Source organism: Phaseolus vulgaris, chromosome 2 (genome assembly GCF_051622355.1).
Source record: "Phaseolus vulgaris cultivar YP4 chromosome 2, ASM5162235v1, whole genome shotgun sequence".
Classification (NCBI taxonomy): Eukaryota; Viridiplantae; Streptophyta; class Magnoliopsida; order Fabales; family Fabaceae; genus Phaseolus; species Phaseolus vulgaris.
The window spans coordinates 28,564,513-28,579,233 of NC_143499.1; the positions used below are offsets into that span (position 1 = coordinate 28,564,513).

At 32.5% G+C, this 14,721-nt stretch overlaps 1 protein-coding gene across 2 annotated transcripts; it reads left to right on the plus strand.

Annotated features, from left to right (window-relative positions):
• Positions 1 to 301: 301 nt before the first annotated feature.
• LOC137811252 (SNARE associated Golgi protein family) lies at positions 302 to 3,588 on the plus strand. 2 transcript variants are annotated; one of them, XM_068612923.2, is made up of 4 exons: positions 302 to 659; positions 1,960 to 2,230; positions 2,311 to 2,481; positions 2,892 to 3,588. In XM_068612923.2, the coding sequence occupies exons 1-4, from the start codon at positions 460 to 462 to the stop codon at positions 3,015 to 3,017; spliced, it is 768 nt and encodes a 255-aa protein (XP_068469024.1). In that variant the 5' UTR covers positions 302 to 459; the 3' UTR covers positions 3,018 to 3,588. The 2 variants fall into 2 exon arrangements, with proteins under 2 accessions (XP_068469024.1, XP_090154633.1); XM_090298507.1 differs by having other exon boundaries at positions 335 to 659; positions 2,055 to 2,230.
• The last annotated feature ends 11,133 nt before the right edge of the window (positions 3,589 to 14,721 follow it).

Below are 14,721 nucleotides of genomic sequence, written 5' to 3' on the forward strand. Positions count from 1 at the left end.
AAATATTTAAATTAGAATATTTTTTAATGAGGATATTATAATATATTGTTATTCAGTTAGAGTGTTTTGGTTTATTAAAATGTTCATAGTTTTTTAATTTTTATCTCTTATAATTTATGATTTTCAATATGTTTAGTTTTATTATTCTTAAAGAATTTTTCAATAATTAAAAATAACATTTATTATATTGACAAGGTAAAAAACTATTTGTGTGCAAATTAAAATAAAATCGGATAATAATGTGTTTTTTTTGCAAGAAAAAATGTATAATAAATTGTGTGTGAATCTGTTTTTTTCTTCTGTTATAAAAATATGAATAAAAATTGAGTTAGTTGATTGGTTACTTTGATATACATATACTCCTCCAACCACCAATATTCTTTGTCTCTGTGAAACTCTTGTCTTTCTCTTTCTCTCCTCAAGATAAGGCAGGGAAGAGAAGGAAAGAGAGACAAGGAGATGGAAGGTGCAAACACGGTGGTGAAGCAACCTGTGGCATCGCCGTCCAAGTTTCCGTTGAGCTTTTGGGAAACCACGGTGGCTTCAACGGTGGCTTTGATTTTCGCTTTGGGTCTAATCGGTGTGTACCTCACCATGCCCGATTCCGATTATAGCTTTCTGAAGCTACCCCGCACCCTCCAAGACCTTCAACTCCTCCGGTAATGTTCTATCCAACATTCCCCTTTCTGTTATTTTAAAAGTAAATATTGAAAAACAAAAAAAAAGACCAACCCTTACCTCGTTTTCGTTGTTGGGTTCTCTTTCTTCTCTGTTTTCTTATTAGGTGTTTCTTTCCAGTGCAAGATGCGATTTTTATTAATTTGACGACAGTTAATTTGTTCCAACTTTTGTTGTTTAAATGAACGTTCTAATTGTCAAATCGGGTTTATTCCGATGAAAAGATCTGACCCGGAGCAGTGATATCGGTCAAATCATGATTAAAATCGTGATTTGAGAAGGGTAATGATATATTTACAACCCACAACAAGTCCATGGATTGTCAAATATCATTTATATCATTTTCAACTCCATGGATTCTCAAATATCATTTGTATCATTTTCCATTTGAGAATGATGTTTATAAGGATTCTGAGTAAACAGGATTAGGCTGTTTTATTTTTTTCTCTCTTCCTTTTCTCTATTTTATCCCTTTGAAAAGCAGATCTGAAAAGGGTGTTTGGGTCTCGGGGGATCCCGCAGCTTGGAGTCAGTATATGAGAATATTAGGTTTGTTATTGTTAATAAATTAATAGAGGGTTGTGCTTTGAGTCAACAAGCTCGCATCTTGCAAGTTGCGAGTATATATTGGTCGAAGGTTCACGTGCTATTATAGTAGGGTTCCGTTGATGACACTTTGGTGAAGTTTGCAGTTAGTCCTAGGTTCTAACTTGTTATCATCTTTCTTCTTTTTGATAAGCTTGTTTTCCATCTTTAAATAAATAAAAAAATAGTTGCAACCCCGACCAACTCTTCAGCGGTGGGGCTTTGACTGAGATGAAGATATATGTTTTCTTATGGTTCCATTGTATTTGACTTAGGATGAGCCTTGGTGCAAAGTTATGGTCGTATTTGTTGACGCCTTGTAACTTGGAGGCACAGGGTCAGATCGTCATAGGTTGACCACAAGTCATGCATATATGGTTGAGCCTAACCTTAAATACCGACACTTGAGGTGGTTAACTGGAGAAGGAAATATTACCTGACACAAACCCATTTATGTTTTCTCAATCGTTTGGTCTGCAGTGGCAGCAGGCTAAATGATTGAATCTACTATGCTTTGAGATAGTCTATTGACTTGCATTTCATTTCCATGTGTGGATAGTATATAACTCTCCTATTTGTTTAAAATGTTTGTGCTTGGGCAGAAAAGGGAATGTAGTGAATCCTGAATGTAGAACGGGAAGTTGATAATAATATAAACTGTGCAAAGCTTTATGTACCTTTTAATTATTTTTGTAGAGATAACCTTGAGAGCTATACAAGTGACTACACTGCACAAGTCTTGGTGGGGTACTGCGTGGTATATATTTTCATGCAGACTTTCATGATTCCAGGGACTGTGTTCATGTCATTGCTTGCTGGAGCGCTCTTTGGAGTCTTTAAAGGAGTGGCTCTGGTTGTGTTCACTGCCACAGCAGGAGCTTCTTCATGCTACTTCCTATCTAAAATGATTGGACGTCCAATTCTCTCCTCCCTCTGGCCTGAAAAGTTGAAATTCTTCCAGACTCAGGTTTGTTTCAACTTCCCACCACATTGGTTTTGATCCAATCTACACATGGAACATAAAAAGCTTTTTGTATGAATCCACAGGTGGCTAGAAGAAGAAAGAGTTTGTTGAATTACATGCTTTTTCTGAGATTGACTCCAACCCTACCCAACACATTTATTAATTTTGCATCACCTATTGTGGATGTGCCGTATCATATCTTCTTCTTGGCAACTGTTATTGGACTGATTCCTGCTGCTTATGTCACTGTTAAGGTATGTAGCCTACCAAAATTGTTATTTGTACAATAAATATTACAACAGCTAAACAAAAAGAGGACAAAGAAGAGTGAAATGTATTAATGATGTGATTCTATGAGATAGAGAATGTTGTACAGATTGTACAAATAACACAAGTCATTCTTATTATTTGATTTTACACTTCAATTTTTGCAAATTGTGAATGCTCCCCCATTTAGAAACTGAAATAAAGTTGATGTTTAATACTCAACATGTTGAATAATTTTGTGTCCTTCTCTCTTGAAAAGGTCCCTATTATCCTAATGAATCAATCATATACATTTTTATTATGAGTTTTTGTATTTTTATTTATTGAACTGTAGTATCTTGAAAAAAATATTTCAATTGTCTCTGATTGTATTTAAGTTTCTCGTTTTCTTATGCAGGCTGGGTTAGCTCTTGGAGAGTTAAAATCCATGGGGGATCTCTATGATTTCAACTCAGTTGCTACCTTATTTCTCATTGGTGTTGTCTCAGTTACACCCACACTCATAAGCAAGAACGAATCATAGCATTTATAGGCCAAGAGTCATTGTGTAGCCTTGTTCTCCTGACAGCTAATATCAGTTCAGTATTTGTACAGATCTCCAAAAGAAAAAGAGAAAAAAAACAATTTCACTGTGGTTCTCTGCAAATAGATTTATTCCAAATGCTGCAGCATTTCAAGACAAGCGTATGATTGGTCGGATCTATGCCAGTGGCTGAATTAGTTATGTACATTGTTCATGAGTCGATTATGTGTAAAACATTCACTTATTGAATGGTAGTTGTTTTGTCATGTTTACATGCACAAAAGATCTTCTCTTCATCTTTCCCATCATTTGTTTACGCATCAATCACTCATTCACTTTCCAAGTATTTCGTTTTACAACGTTACGTACATGGAATCAATGCATCATGTGCATTGGGTGGCAGGTAGGATATGGAACTACCGCACCAGCAATGAATGTGAAGAGAAGTGTGTAAGCATGGGTTACTGTACTAAATATCTTAAAAGCTATCACTTTCTCATGTAAAATTAATATCTTTATACTTCAAGCAACTCATTTATTTTTTCTATCAAGAAACTCTTCAGTTTTGGAATGTATACAGTGTCATTTCTAATTCTTCTTACTTCTCTGTTCATTTTAGTTTTAATTTAATATAGAGATTCAAGTTATATTGACTAGGATCTATTTATTGTGTAAAAAGAGGAAGGAGACAAGAGAAAGAAAAAAAGAGAGAACAATCAATTTGGTAATGGTTTCTTGTAGTGGTAAAAAATAACTAATGTGCAAAAATGGAGTAGATAACCAAAAAAAAAATATCTTTTCTTGGTTGAACGTTAAATACAATGAATCTTTTATCAACTCTTTTACACTCAAATGATGGAATTGTTCTTTCAAATGTCATAAAAAGAATGAAAATATTGTGACTAGAAGGGAGGTATGTAACTAGAAGAGAAGTAATGGGTGTGGGATACTAAAGTTATTTAAAAATTTAAAAAATTTAAAATTGAATTTTTCACACTTAATATGAAGGTAAAAAAGATGTATGAGAGTGGAGAAAGAATTTGTTTTTTTATAATGAGAGATGATAAAGTTGTATATTCTAATACAATATACTTATGTTTTGTTTGGATTAGGAAGTGAATTTGAGATAGTGGATTTGAAATGATTTGTAAAGGAAGTGTGAAGAAAATAAAGTTTTTGGATTAAAATAAGATTAGAAAGTATAAGGAAATTTTTGAAAGTTTATGAATGATTGATGGATATAATTAAAATTATATTTTTTAAGTTGATAAAAATATAAATTTCTAAAATTATCCTTATATTTAAAAATTATTAAAAGATAATTTAATTAATTTATCTATAAATTATAATTATTTTTATTTAAAATATTATTTTCAGTGATTTTTAAATATTATTTTTGGTAATATATTAGAACTAACTTTGAAAAGGTAAAAAATGATATAAATTTGATAAAAAATATTTAAATATTTAATAAAAACTTATTCTTATATTAAATAACATTATTAACTTTATCTTTATTTTTTATAATTTTTTTTTTATTATACTAGTTTTATTTATTTATTACTATTCATAATTATAATTTTATAATAACTATTAGTTATTATATATTTTTATAACATAAATATATTTATCATTTTATTTTTATTATATTATATTATATTATATTTAATTATGTAATTTTATTTTAAATAAAAATTATTTGAGTTTAAAATAGAAAAAAATAAGAAAGTAAATTATAAATATATATATATATATATATATATATTTAAAACTTTCTTCGTAAATCACTTATAAGAAACAAAGAAAGTTTTAAATTAAAAAAACATTTTGATTTCTGTGTTTATTCTTTTATTTTCTGCGTGTTTTTTGCGAGTAAAATTTTGCATTTCTTTTCTGGGATACAAACATGCCAACTTGGCTCTCTCTTTCAGCAAGAGTAAGAGAAGGAAGCCTATTACATACACTTCTTTACTTTCACTCATCTTCACAAATGCATTCTTCATTGTATATTTGCCTAAAAGTATAACGTACAAAGTAAGGGAAAGCAAACCCAAGTCCCAAGTTGACATAGCTTATAAATGTAGACATTCTAGAACACACCCTAATTAATATGAAATTGTGATATTTAATTGTCACAGTACCTAAGCTTTTCAGGGTTTCCAATAGCTTCTAAAGAAAACAACTTTCCCCGCTGAAGTAAATGGGTCCAAAGCATGTATCTGGTGTGGTTCAAAAGAGTCCTTATATTTGAACAATCTCAAATTTGTTGCTTCAGCATACAACCGTAGACATGGCAAAGAAAATAATATTTTATTTGTATTGTGGGGTCCAATTAAAATTTCTGAAAAGAGGACATTTGAGTGTCTTTGGTGACATTGTGAAATTAGGTTAGAAATTGGGGTTACACTTCTCAGTTTCCAGTTTCCCGTTTCCCCTCTTCTCCTCCAGATCCTCTTCCACCTTCTCCTCAAGCATTCTCTTCGAACGTTGGTGGTGGTCGAGGTGGGTGCGCCTCTTTTTATGGTGGTTGGTCATGGTGGTGGGTGTGGCTGTTTTGACGGTGGTTGGTCGTGGTGGTGGGTGCAGTTGATTTGACGATGGTTGGTCGTGGTGGTGGTGCGGCTGTTTTGACGGTGGTTGGTCGTAGTGGTGGGTGCAGCTGTTTTGACGGTGGTTGGGTGATGGTATTGGTGACCAAAGATAATACATTTTGTTTGTGTTTAGTATTTGCTTATTTTTCTGGAGTATGATCATTTTTTGTGGAACATATTGTTAAACCGTATATATTTTAGTGTACTTAATTTCTGTAAATGTGCATGGCTTTTCAGATTTTTTTTTTCTCCAATAAAGGTCTTTTTTTGAAGATATGATATTGTGAAGAAAAATGATGTTGGTATGACTTGTCCAAATATGGAGACTCTATTGTCAATTCAATAATTGTTGAGTATATAAACAAAGAGAGAGAGGTCACTATATACTGATATTGTATATAGTTAATCATTGTATGAGTATCTATTACATATATGTGTCTTGGTGTATAAATAATGCAGAGTCTTGCTTTGGATAGATAATCCTGTGAGTGATATTGCATATATGTGTTTTGGTAAGTAAACAATACAAAGTCTTTCTTTAGAATGTTAGGTTGATGAGGAACCAATTTTTTTATGTCAATTGTTTAATCTCGATGGTTGAAATTGTATATTCTTAATTTATTCACAGCCATTACTTTAGAATTGAAAATAATTATGTGAAGTTATCTCTACATATTTTAATCTGAGAAGAACCCACTTCCATTATAGTACACACATAAACAAGTTCAGTAGTTGAAAGTTATGGTAAGAAAATCTTATTTTTATTCTCTTTGCAGATTAAATATATCAGAATATATTCTAATCAAACACAATGGTAGCCAAGAGTTTGCTATTAATGGAAAATAATCAAGAGACAAAAACTACCCAATTCATGTTTTCCTCATCAAACTGTTTTGTGGTAAATTGTGTCACTATACTATGTAACCCGTGATCCATGAACCATATTACAAAAGCATTCCATTAATAGAAAAATGCCTAATAGTTCTGAAATTTTAATAAGATACCGTGATTGTCTATGCAGAATGAAGATTATATTAAGTTAAATTATTGGATTTAGATGTAAAAATGGTAAAACAGACTAATAAAGTTTTCCAGTTAGTTAGGGTGGGGTATGAGGTGGGGAGAAAGTGGGTTAAATGAGGTCTTTAGAGGCCATGACTGTAGAGCAGTGTGAAGTGAACACAAAAATTCACTGAACTTAGAGGGTGATAGTATGTGGTGACCGCAGTACAAATATGTGGTGACCCTAGTACGAATATGTCGTGACCTACATTACACTTCCTGCACAGACCCAGGGAAAGTTTTTATGGAAATGTCAAGTGAGTGTTCGTGTTGGTTGGGAAGGATCAGGAGGGAGGGGTGAAAGTGGGTTAAATGAGTTCTTTAGAGACCATGAGTGTAGAAAAAATTCATTGAACTTAGAGGGTGACAATATGTGGTGACCCTCGTAGGAATATGTGGTGACCCACATTACACTTCCTACATAGACCCAGGGAAACGTTTTCTGGAAATGTCAAGTGAGTGTTCGTCTTTGTTGGGGAGGGGCATGAGGTGGGGAGAAAGTGGGTTACATGAGGTCTTTAGAGGCCATGAGTGTAGAGCAATGTGAAGTGAGCACAAAAACTGACTGAACTTAGAGGGTGACAGTATGTGGTGACCCTAGTAGGAATATGTGGTGACCCACATTACACTTCCTGCACTTTCCCAAGGAATTTTTTTTTAGAAATATGAAGTTAATGTTCGTCTTGGTTGGGGAGGGGCATGAGTTGGGTAGAAAGTGGGTTAAATGAGTTCTTTAGAGGCCATGAGAGATAGACCACTGTGAAGTGAGCACAAAATTCACAAACTTAGAGGGTGACAGTATGTGGTACTAGTAGGAATATATGGTGACCCACATTACACTTCCTGCACAGACTTAGGGAAACTTTTGTTGGAAATGTCATGTGAGTGCTCCTCTTGGTTGGGAAGGGGCATGAGGTGGGGAGAATGTGGGTTAAATGAGTTCGGTAGAGGCTATGAGAGTAGGACAATGTGAAGAAACCACAAAATCCACTCAAGTTAGAGAGTGGCACTATGTGGTGACCCTAGAGGGAATATGTGGTGACCCACATTACACTTCCTTCACATACCCAGGGAAACTTTTTATGAAAATAGAAAGTGAGTGTTCATGTTGGTTGCAGTGGGGAATGAGGTGGGGAGAAATTGGTTTAATTGAGGTCTTTAGAGGCCATGAGTGTAGACCAGTGTGAAGTGGGCACAAAATTCACTCAACTTAGAAGGTCACTTGTTGTGGTGACCCTAGTGACTATTAGTAAAATGCATAACATATTTGACATTCGATTTAATTTCCATCTCTTAAAACAGTTCTTATCCATATAACTATGCACGAGATTTTTTAAATTGAAGTTACTTGTACTTGTTATATGCCATAAACGAGCTACCCAATTCAAAAGTTATGTGTTCGAGGGTTATGGGTTTAACTGAAGTTAACCTAAATACATTCAATGGGATACGTAAAATAGTTGAGGGAGTACGTATAAAATATATATGTTGTTGAAGAACTTAACTGTTTCAAATTATGTATAACTCTGAATAATATGTAATAATAACTAATGGTATTGTATCCATTCTTAGGTCTCAAGCAGTCCTTCTATTGGGTTTGTTTCGTTCTTGACATCATTAGATAGTAATTTGAATAGTTCACACCATTGAAGTGCACCTCTGGTCATTCTTTTATTTCTACTATAACTTATTTCAATATCTGTATTCACTAAATTTGTTATACATCAAGATGTTTTTAAGTCATCTTTCTTATTCCTTTGCAAGTAAAAAACAACACTTTGAGTAAATGTTGACGAATGCGAGAATGTAATCAGGATGGAGTTATAAATGACATGTGTACAATTTTGTTATGTATTATTGAACAATGGTGGTAGATGTTCAGTCACCCACTTAATGCAATGGATGGGTTGTATATGTTTGTATGAAATTTTTGTGACCGTATTGAATATATTTTGTAAGATAAAAATGTACATGGTTATCCCCAAAATATATATTTTTTACAAAACGTTATGTTTTCTCTTCTTTTAAAAATTGTTACTCAAATATTTATTTTGGGAATAAGAATGCGGAAGATTTTTTTAAATCCAAGAATTATGTGAGTGCTCTTAGCTGTGATGCATTTTTACTTGACACACCTAATTTCGTTCCACCCAAAAGCCAAAATTACTTGTATTTAAGCACTGATGTTTTCTTGCTTGCACTTAATAATATCGTTCGAGCCAAACATGTTCAGTGGTGCAAGGGTGCCTTTTTGGTTATACTAAAATTAATGCCTTGAACAAAATTCATCAAGTGGTGAAGGGGTACAATTTAACTTGCACTAAAAATATTGGATTCAACCAAAATGATCCATTGGTCAAGGGGTGCAGTTTAGCTTGCTCTAAAAAAATGGATTTAGCCAAAATGCTCCAGTGGTAAAGGGTTGCAGTTTAGCTTGCACTAAAAAAATTGGATTGAGCGAAAATGCTTCATTGTTGAAGGGGTGCAGATTAACTTGCACTAAAAATATTGGATTGAGCAAAAATGCTCCAGTGATGAAGGGATGTAGTTTAGCTTGCACTAAAAATATTGGATTAAACCAAAATGCTCAAGTGCTAAAGGGGTGCAGTTTAGCTTGCACTAAAAAAATTAGATTGAGCGAAAATGCTCCAATGCTGAAAGGGTGCAATTTAGCTTGCACTAAAAATTTTGGATTGAGCAATTTAACTTGAACTAAAAATATTGGATTGAGCGAAAATGCTCCAATGTTGAAGGGGTGCAAAGCTTGCACTAAAAATATTGGATTAAGCCAAAATGCTTTAGTGCTGAAGGGATGCAGTTTAACTTGCACTAAAAATATTGGATTGAGCGAAAATGCTCCAGTGCTGAAGGGTGCGGTTTAGCTTGCACTAAAAAAATTGGATTGAGTCAAAATGCTCCAGTGATTAAGGGGTGCAGTTTATCTTGCACTAAAAATATTGGATTAAGCCAAAATGATCTAGTGGTGAAAGGATGCAGTTTAGCTTGCACTAAAAATATTTGATTGAGCCAAAATGATCCAGCGGTGAAAGGGTGTTGTTTAGCTTACACTAAAAATCATTACTCAAATATTTATTTGGGAATAAGAATACGGAAGACTTGGTAAATAAGTTACCAAATTTTGTACTTTAACTTAATATTCTTCACTTTACACTAATTTTAGTGCAGCAAAATGGGGAAATTGAAATATTTATAACTTTCTTTTACTGAGTCCAAGGAACTAAGAACGAAGTCATCCTTCACCAGAGACGACCATTAAATTTACCTTCCAATGTATGTGGCACCTGCTAATGGACCCTTTGGGTTTCAATACCAATAAAAGCATTTTCGGAAAAGCTTGTCATCATAATCAGAAATCACAGAAAGTAATATTAAGTGTAATTAGAAGCTTTGTTGCATCATATGGTAGAACAATATTGGTCTTCAATTCTCGCATTAAAAAATTGGAACATTGTTCAACTCAAAGGAAGTTTGTGTAAGTCATTATGTTTCTAGATTTATGAATGGTCCCAGGACCTTTACTAGGTATTTTAATACGCACTTCATACATCATTTACAAAAATTCATTCAACAAGTGCACACACATTTGATTACAAAGAACATGTAACAAATTGTTCAAATCCACTAAGACATATAATGAATAAGTAGACAATTGCACGACATGAAACTTCAGATCCTGTGGACTCTGAACCACCATCATTCTGAACTTCCACGAAAGTTGAAGTCCGTCAACACACTTTCTCGTTGTGCATTATGTGCACCTAGGACCCAATTGCAAACCATTTCCTGACGGAATGCTTGTAGTTCATCCTGAAAAACTGTGAAAATCAATTTTCAGTGAACAATAAAACTTAGAACTTTTAGTCTAATAGTGAAGGGAACAAATACGTATGGTGTTGTATTCAGGCATCGTCTTCCCCTCATAGTCAACCATACCATTCCACACCTTAATATATTTCAAAACCAAAACTCCACATTCATAACTACATAAATGAAAGCACATAAAAATAAATTACATATTCATATGCATAAAAATAAGAAAAGTTTTCATATCAATACTAACTCATTTGGTTGTATAGGAAGTTTTTGTTTGACTACTTTTTTGGGGGGACTATTCATTCCACCGAACTTCTGAAGAATTTTGTACAGATGGTCAATTTGCACAGCCTGCACCATACAATATAAGAACATCACAAACGAAAAACCAAATTCATGGGTTCATTCTTTACTAAACATCATCTTCTACTCTTTACCATGGCTTTAACAATTTTGTTGTGTTATCTTCTTCTATGACCAAGGGGATCCAAGACATGCAATTCCATGAAAAACATGAAAAATTATGCCCAAAAAACATTATACAAAATTATATAATACAAACTTACAAAATTGCAATGTGATAGTGATTCAAATGGAATAAAAAATCTTTTACAAACGAACATTAATCCTTCTTGTCCCACTCTTTCTTTTCCGAAGTTCTATTCATTTCTTGAATAACACGGTCCTTTACACAGCAAAAGATGTAGTGTTATTAACGAAAACTATAATTTTACAATTTCAAAATTAACTATCAATTAGCAACCTAGTAATATAATAAATGAAACCTTCATTTTCCTTCCTTCATGATCAAACTTTTCCTCGTCATTCTTTCCCGTCGAACCAAAAGAAGCCATTTCAAAACTGTCCAAAACAAAATATATCAACCAATTCATCCAAAAACAAAATAAACCAATTAAGAGAGAACGTATTATATAAATGCGTGTGTGCAAGAACAACTGATTAAATTCAGTTTCTCCCCACCTCATGACCACCCCAACACTCAGTTTCAAATTTTCAGAAAAAGCTTACTGGGTCTATGCAGGAACTGTATTGTGGGTCACCACAAATTCCTACTAGGGTCACCACATGCTCTCACTGTCTAAGTTGAGTGAATTGTGTGGTTACTTCACACTTTCCTACTCTCATGACTTCTAAATAACTCATTTAATCCACTTTCTCCCCACCTCATGCCCCACTCCAACCAGCACAAACACTTACTTCCCATTTCCAAAAAAAATTCTCTGGGTCTGTGCAGGAAGTGTAATGTGGGTCATCACATATTCCCTATAGGGTCACCACATGTTGTCACTCCCTAAGTTGAGTGACTTTTGTGGATACTTCACACTATCATACTCTAATGGCCTCTAAAGAACTCATTTATCCTACTTTCTCCCCACCTAATGCCTATTCCCAACCAAGACGAACATTGACTTCACATTTATAGAAAAAACTTCCCTGGGTCTGTGCAGGAAGTGTAATGTGGGTCACATATATTCGTACTAGGGTCACCACATACCATCACCCTCTAAGTTCAGTGAATTTTTGTGCTCACTTCACACTGCTCTACACTCATGGTCTCTAAAGACCTCATTTAACCCACTTTCTCCTCACCTCATGCCCCACCCCAACCAACCAGAAAACTTTATTAGTTTATTTTACCATTTTTCACATCTAAGTTCAATAATTTAACTTAATATAATCTTCATTTTGCATAGACAATCACAGTATCTTATTAAAATTTCAGAATTATTTGGCATTTTACTACTAATGAAATCATTTTGTAATGTGGTTCATGGATCAAAGGTTACATAGTATAGTGGCACGATTTACCACAAAACAGTTTGTTGAGGAAAACATGAATTAGACAGTTTTTGTCTCTTGATTATTTCCCATTAATAGTAAACTCTTCGTTACCATTGTGTTTGATTATAATATGTTTTGATATATTTAATCTGCACAAAGAACAAAAATAAGGTTTTCTTACCATAACTTTCAACTACTAAACTTGTTTATGTGCTTACTATAATGGAAGTTGGTTCTTCTCAGATTAAAATATACAGAAATAACTTCACATAATCATTTTCATTTCTAAAGTAATAGCTATGAATAAATTAGGAACATACAATTTCAACCATCAAGATTAAACATTGCCTTAAAAATTTTGGTTCCTCATCAACCTAACATTCTAAAGAAAGACTTTGCATTATTTACATACCAAAGCACATATATGCAATAATCACTCACATGATTAACAAATTCCAAAGAATCATTCTGCATTATGTATACATTAAGGCACATATATGCAATAATAACTCACATGATTACCTATCCAAAGCAAGACTCTGCATTATTTATACACCAAGACATGTATATGTAATAGATACTCAAACAAGGATTAACTATATACAATATCAGTATGTAGTGACCTCTCTCTCTTAGTTTATATACTCAATGGTGACTGAATTCACAATAGAGTCTCGATATTTGGACAACTCATACCAACATCATTTTTCTTCACAATATCATAGCTTCAAAAAATGCCTTTTTGGAGAAAAAAAATTCTAAAAAACCATGCATATTTACAGAAACTAAGTGCACCAAAATATATACGGTTGAACAGTATATTCCACAAAAAATCATCATACTCGAAAAAATAAGCAAATATTAAACACAGACAAAGTGTATTACCTTTGGTCACCAATACTACCACCCAACCATCGTCAAAGCATCCACACCCACCACCACGACCAACCACCGTCAAAATAGCCGCACCACCACCATGACCAACCACCGTCAAAACAGTCGCACCCATTACCACGACTAACCACCATTAAAAGAGGTGCACCCACCACGACCACCACCAACGTTGGAAGAGAAAGCTTGAGGAGAAGGTGGAAGAGGATGTGGAAGAGAATAGGAGAAACGACAACGAACTCAAGAAGAAACTGAAAGAGGTGTAGCCCCAATTTCTAACCTAATTTCACAATGTGAACAAGGGCACCCAAATATTCTTTTCTCATAAATTTTTACTAAGTCCCACAACAAAAATAAAATATTATTATCTTTGCCACGTCAGCGATTTTATGCTGAAGCAACGCATATGCGGTTGTTCAACCATCATTTTTCGATTCGAAAATATGAATTCATGCAATACTCTATAATATACTATTCCTTTCATACTTATTCATCTTTCTCCTTTAGATGCTTCTTCCTGCTCATTCATACATTCTAGCGCTACTCTATATAAAATGTTGTGAAAGTATCTTTTTATCTTTTCTTTTTTTAGTAAAAAAATAAATTAATCTTTAAAATTTCACATATAAAAAATGTTTATGTATCATATAATCTGGAAGTTAATCCCTAATTTAAAAAGACTTATAAATTATATAATTCATAATATAAACTACACCACATTATAACCTTTATACATTTTAACTTTTTAAAAAAAATTAAAATACAAAATTTATAAAAATGACATAAAAACGTAGGCTCAATTCCCTATCTAGTACCATTTACATATTTATTTCCCTATCTAGCACCCTTTTGTTTTTATTTCCCTATCTAGCACCCTTTTGTTTTTATTTCCCTATCTAGCACTCTTTTATTTTTTATTTCCCTATCTAGCACCATTTTAAAAATAAATAAATAAATAATAAATTATTATTTTTTTAATAATTTTAATTTTGAATGCATTAAAAAATAAATATTTTTAATGTTTAAAATAATTAGAAATATAATTAATGAATAAATAAATGAGTTTTTACAAAATAAAAATAAAAAAGTAATAAATTAAAAATGTTTAGTTTAATTTTTTTTTTAAATGAAGAAAATAAAAAATTAAACTATACAACAACATAAAATTTGAATCTATAAACATAAATTAGTATTTATTTTTATTATTATTGATGATATAATCATGTTAATTTCAAGTAAAAAATACAGGACATAATTATAAAAAAAACCAAAGTCAATTAGTATTAATTAATAGTGAACACATAAATAATATTGAAGTATCTACCCTAAATGCAAAAGTCTAAAAAAAAACTAATGCAAATGCTACACTTAATGCTACACTTAATGCATTAAAAAATAAATATTTTTAATGTTTAAAATAATTAGAAATATAATTAATGAATAAATAAATGAGTTTTTACGAAATAAAAATAAAAAAAGTAATAAATTAAAAATGTTTAGTTTAAAATTATTTTTTTTAAATG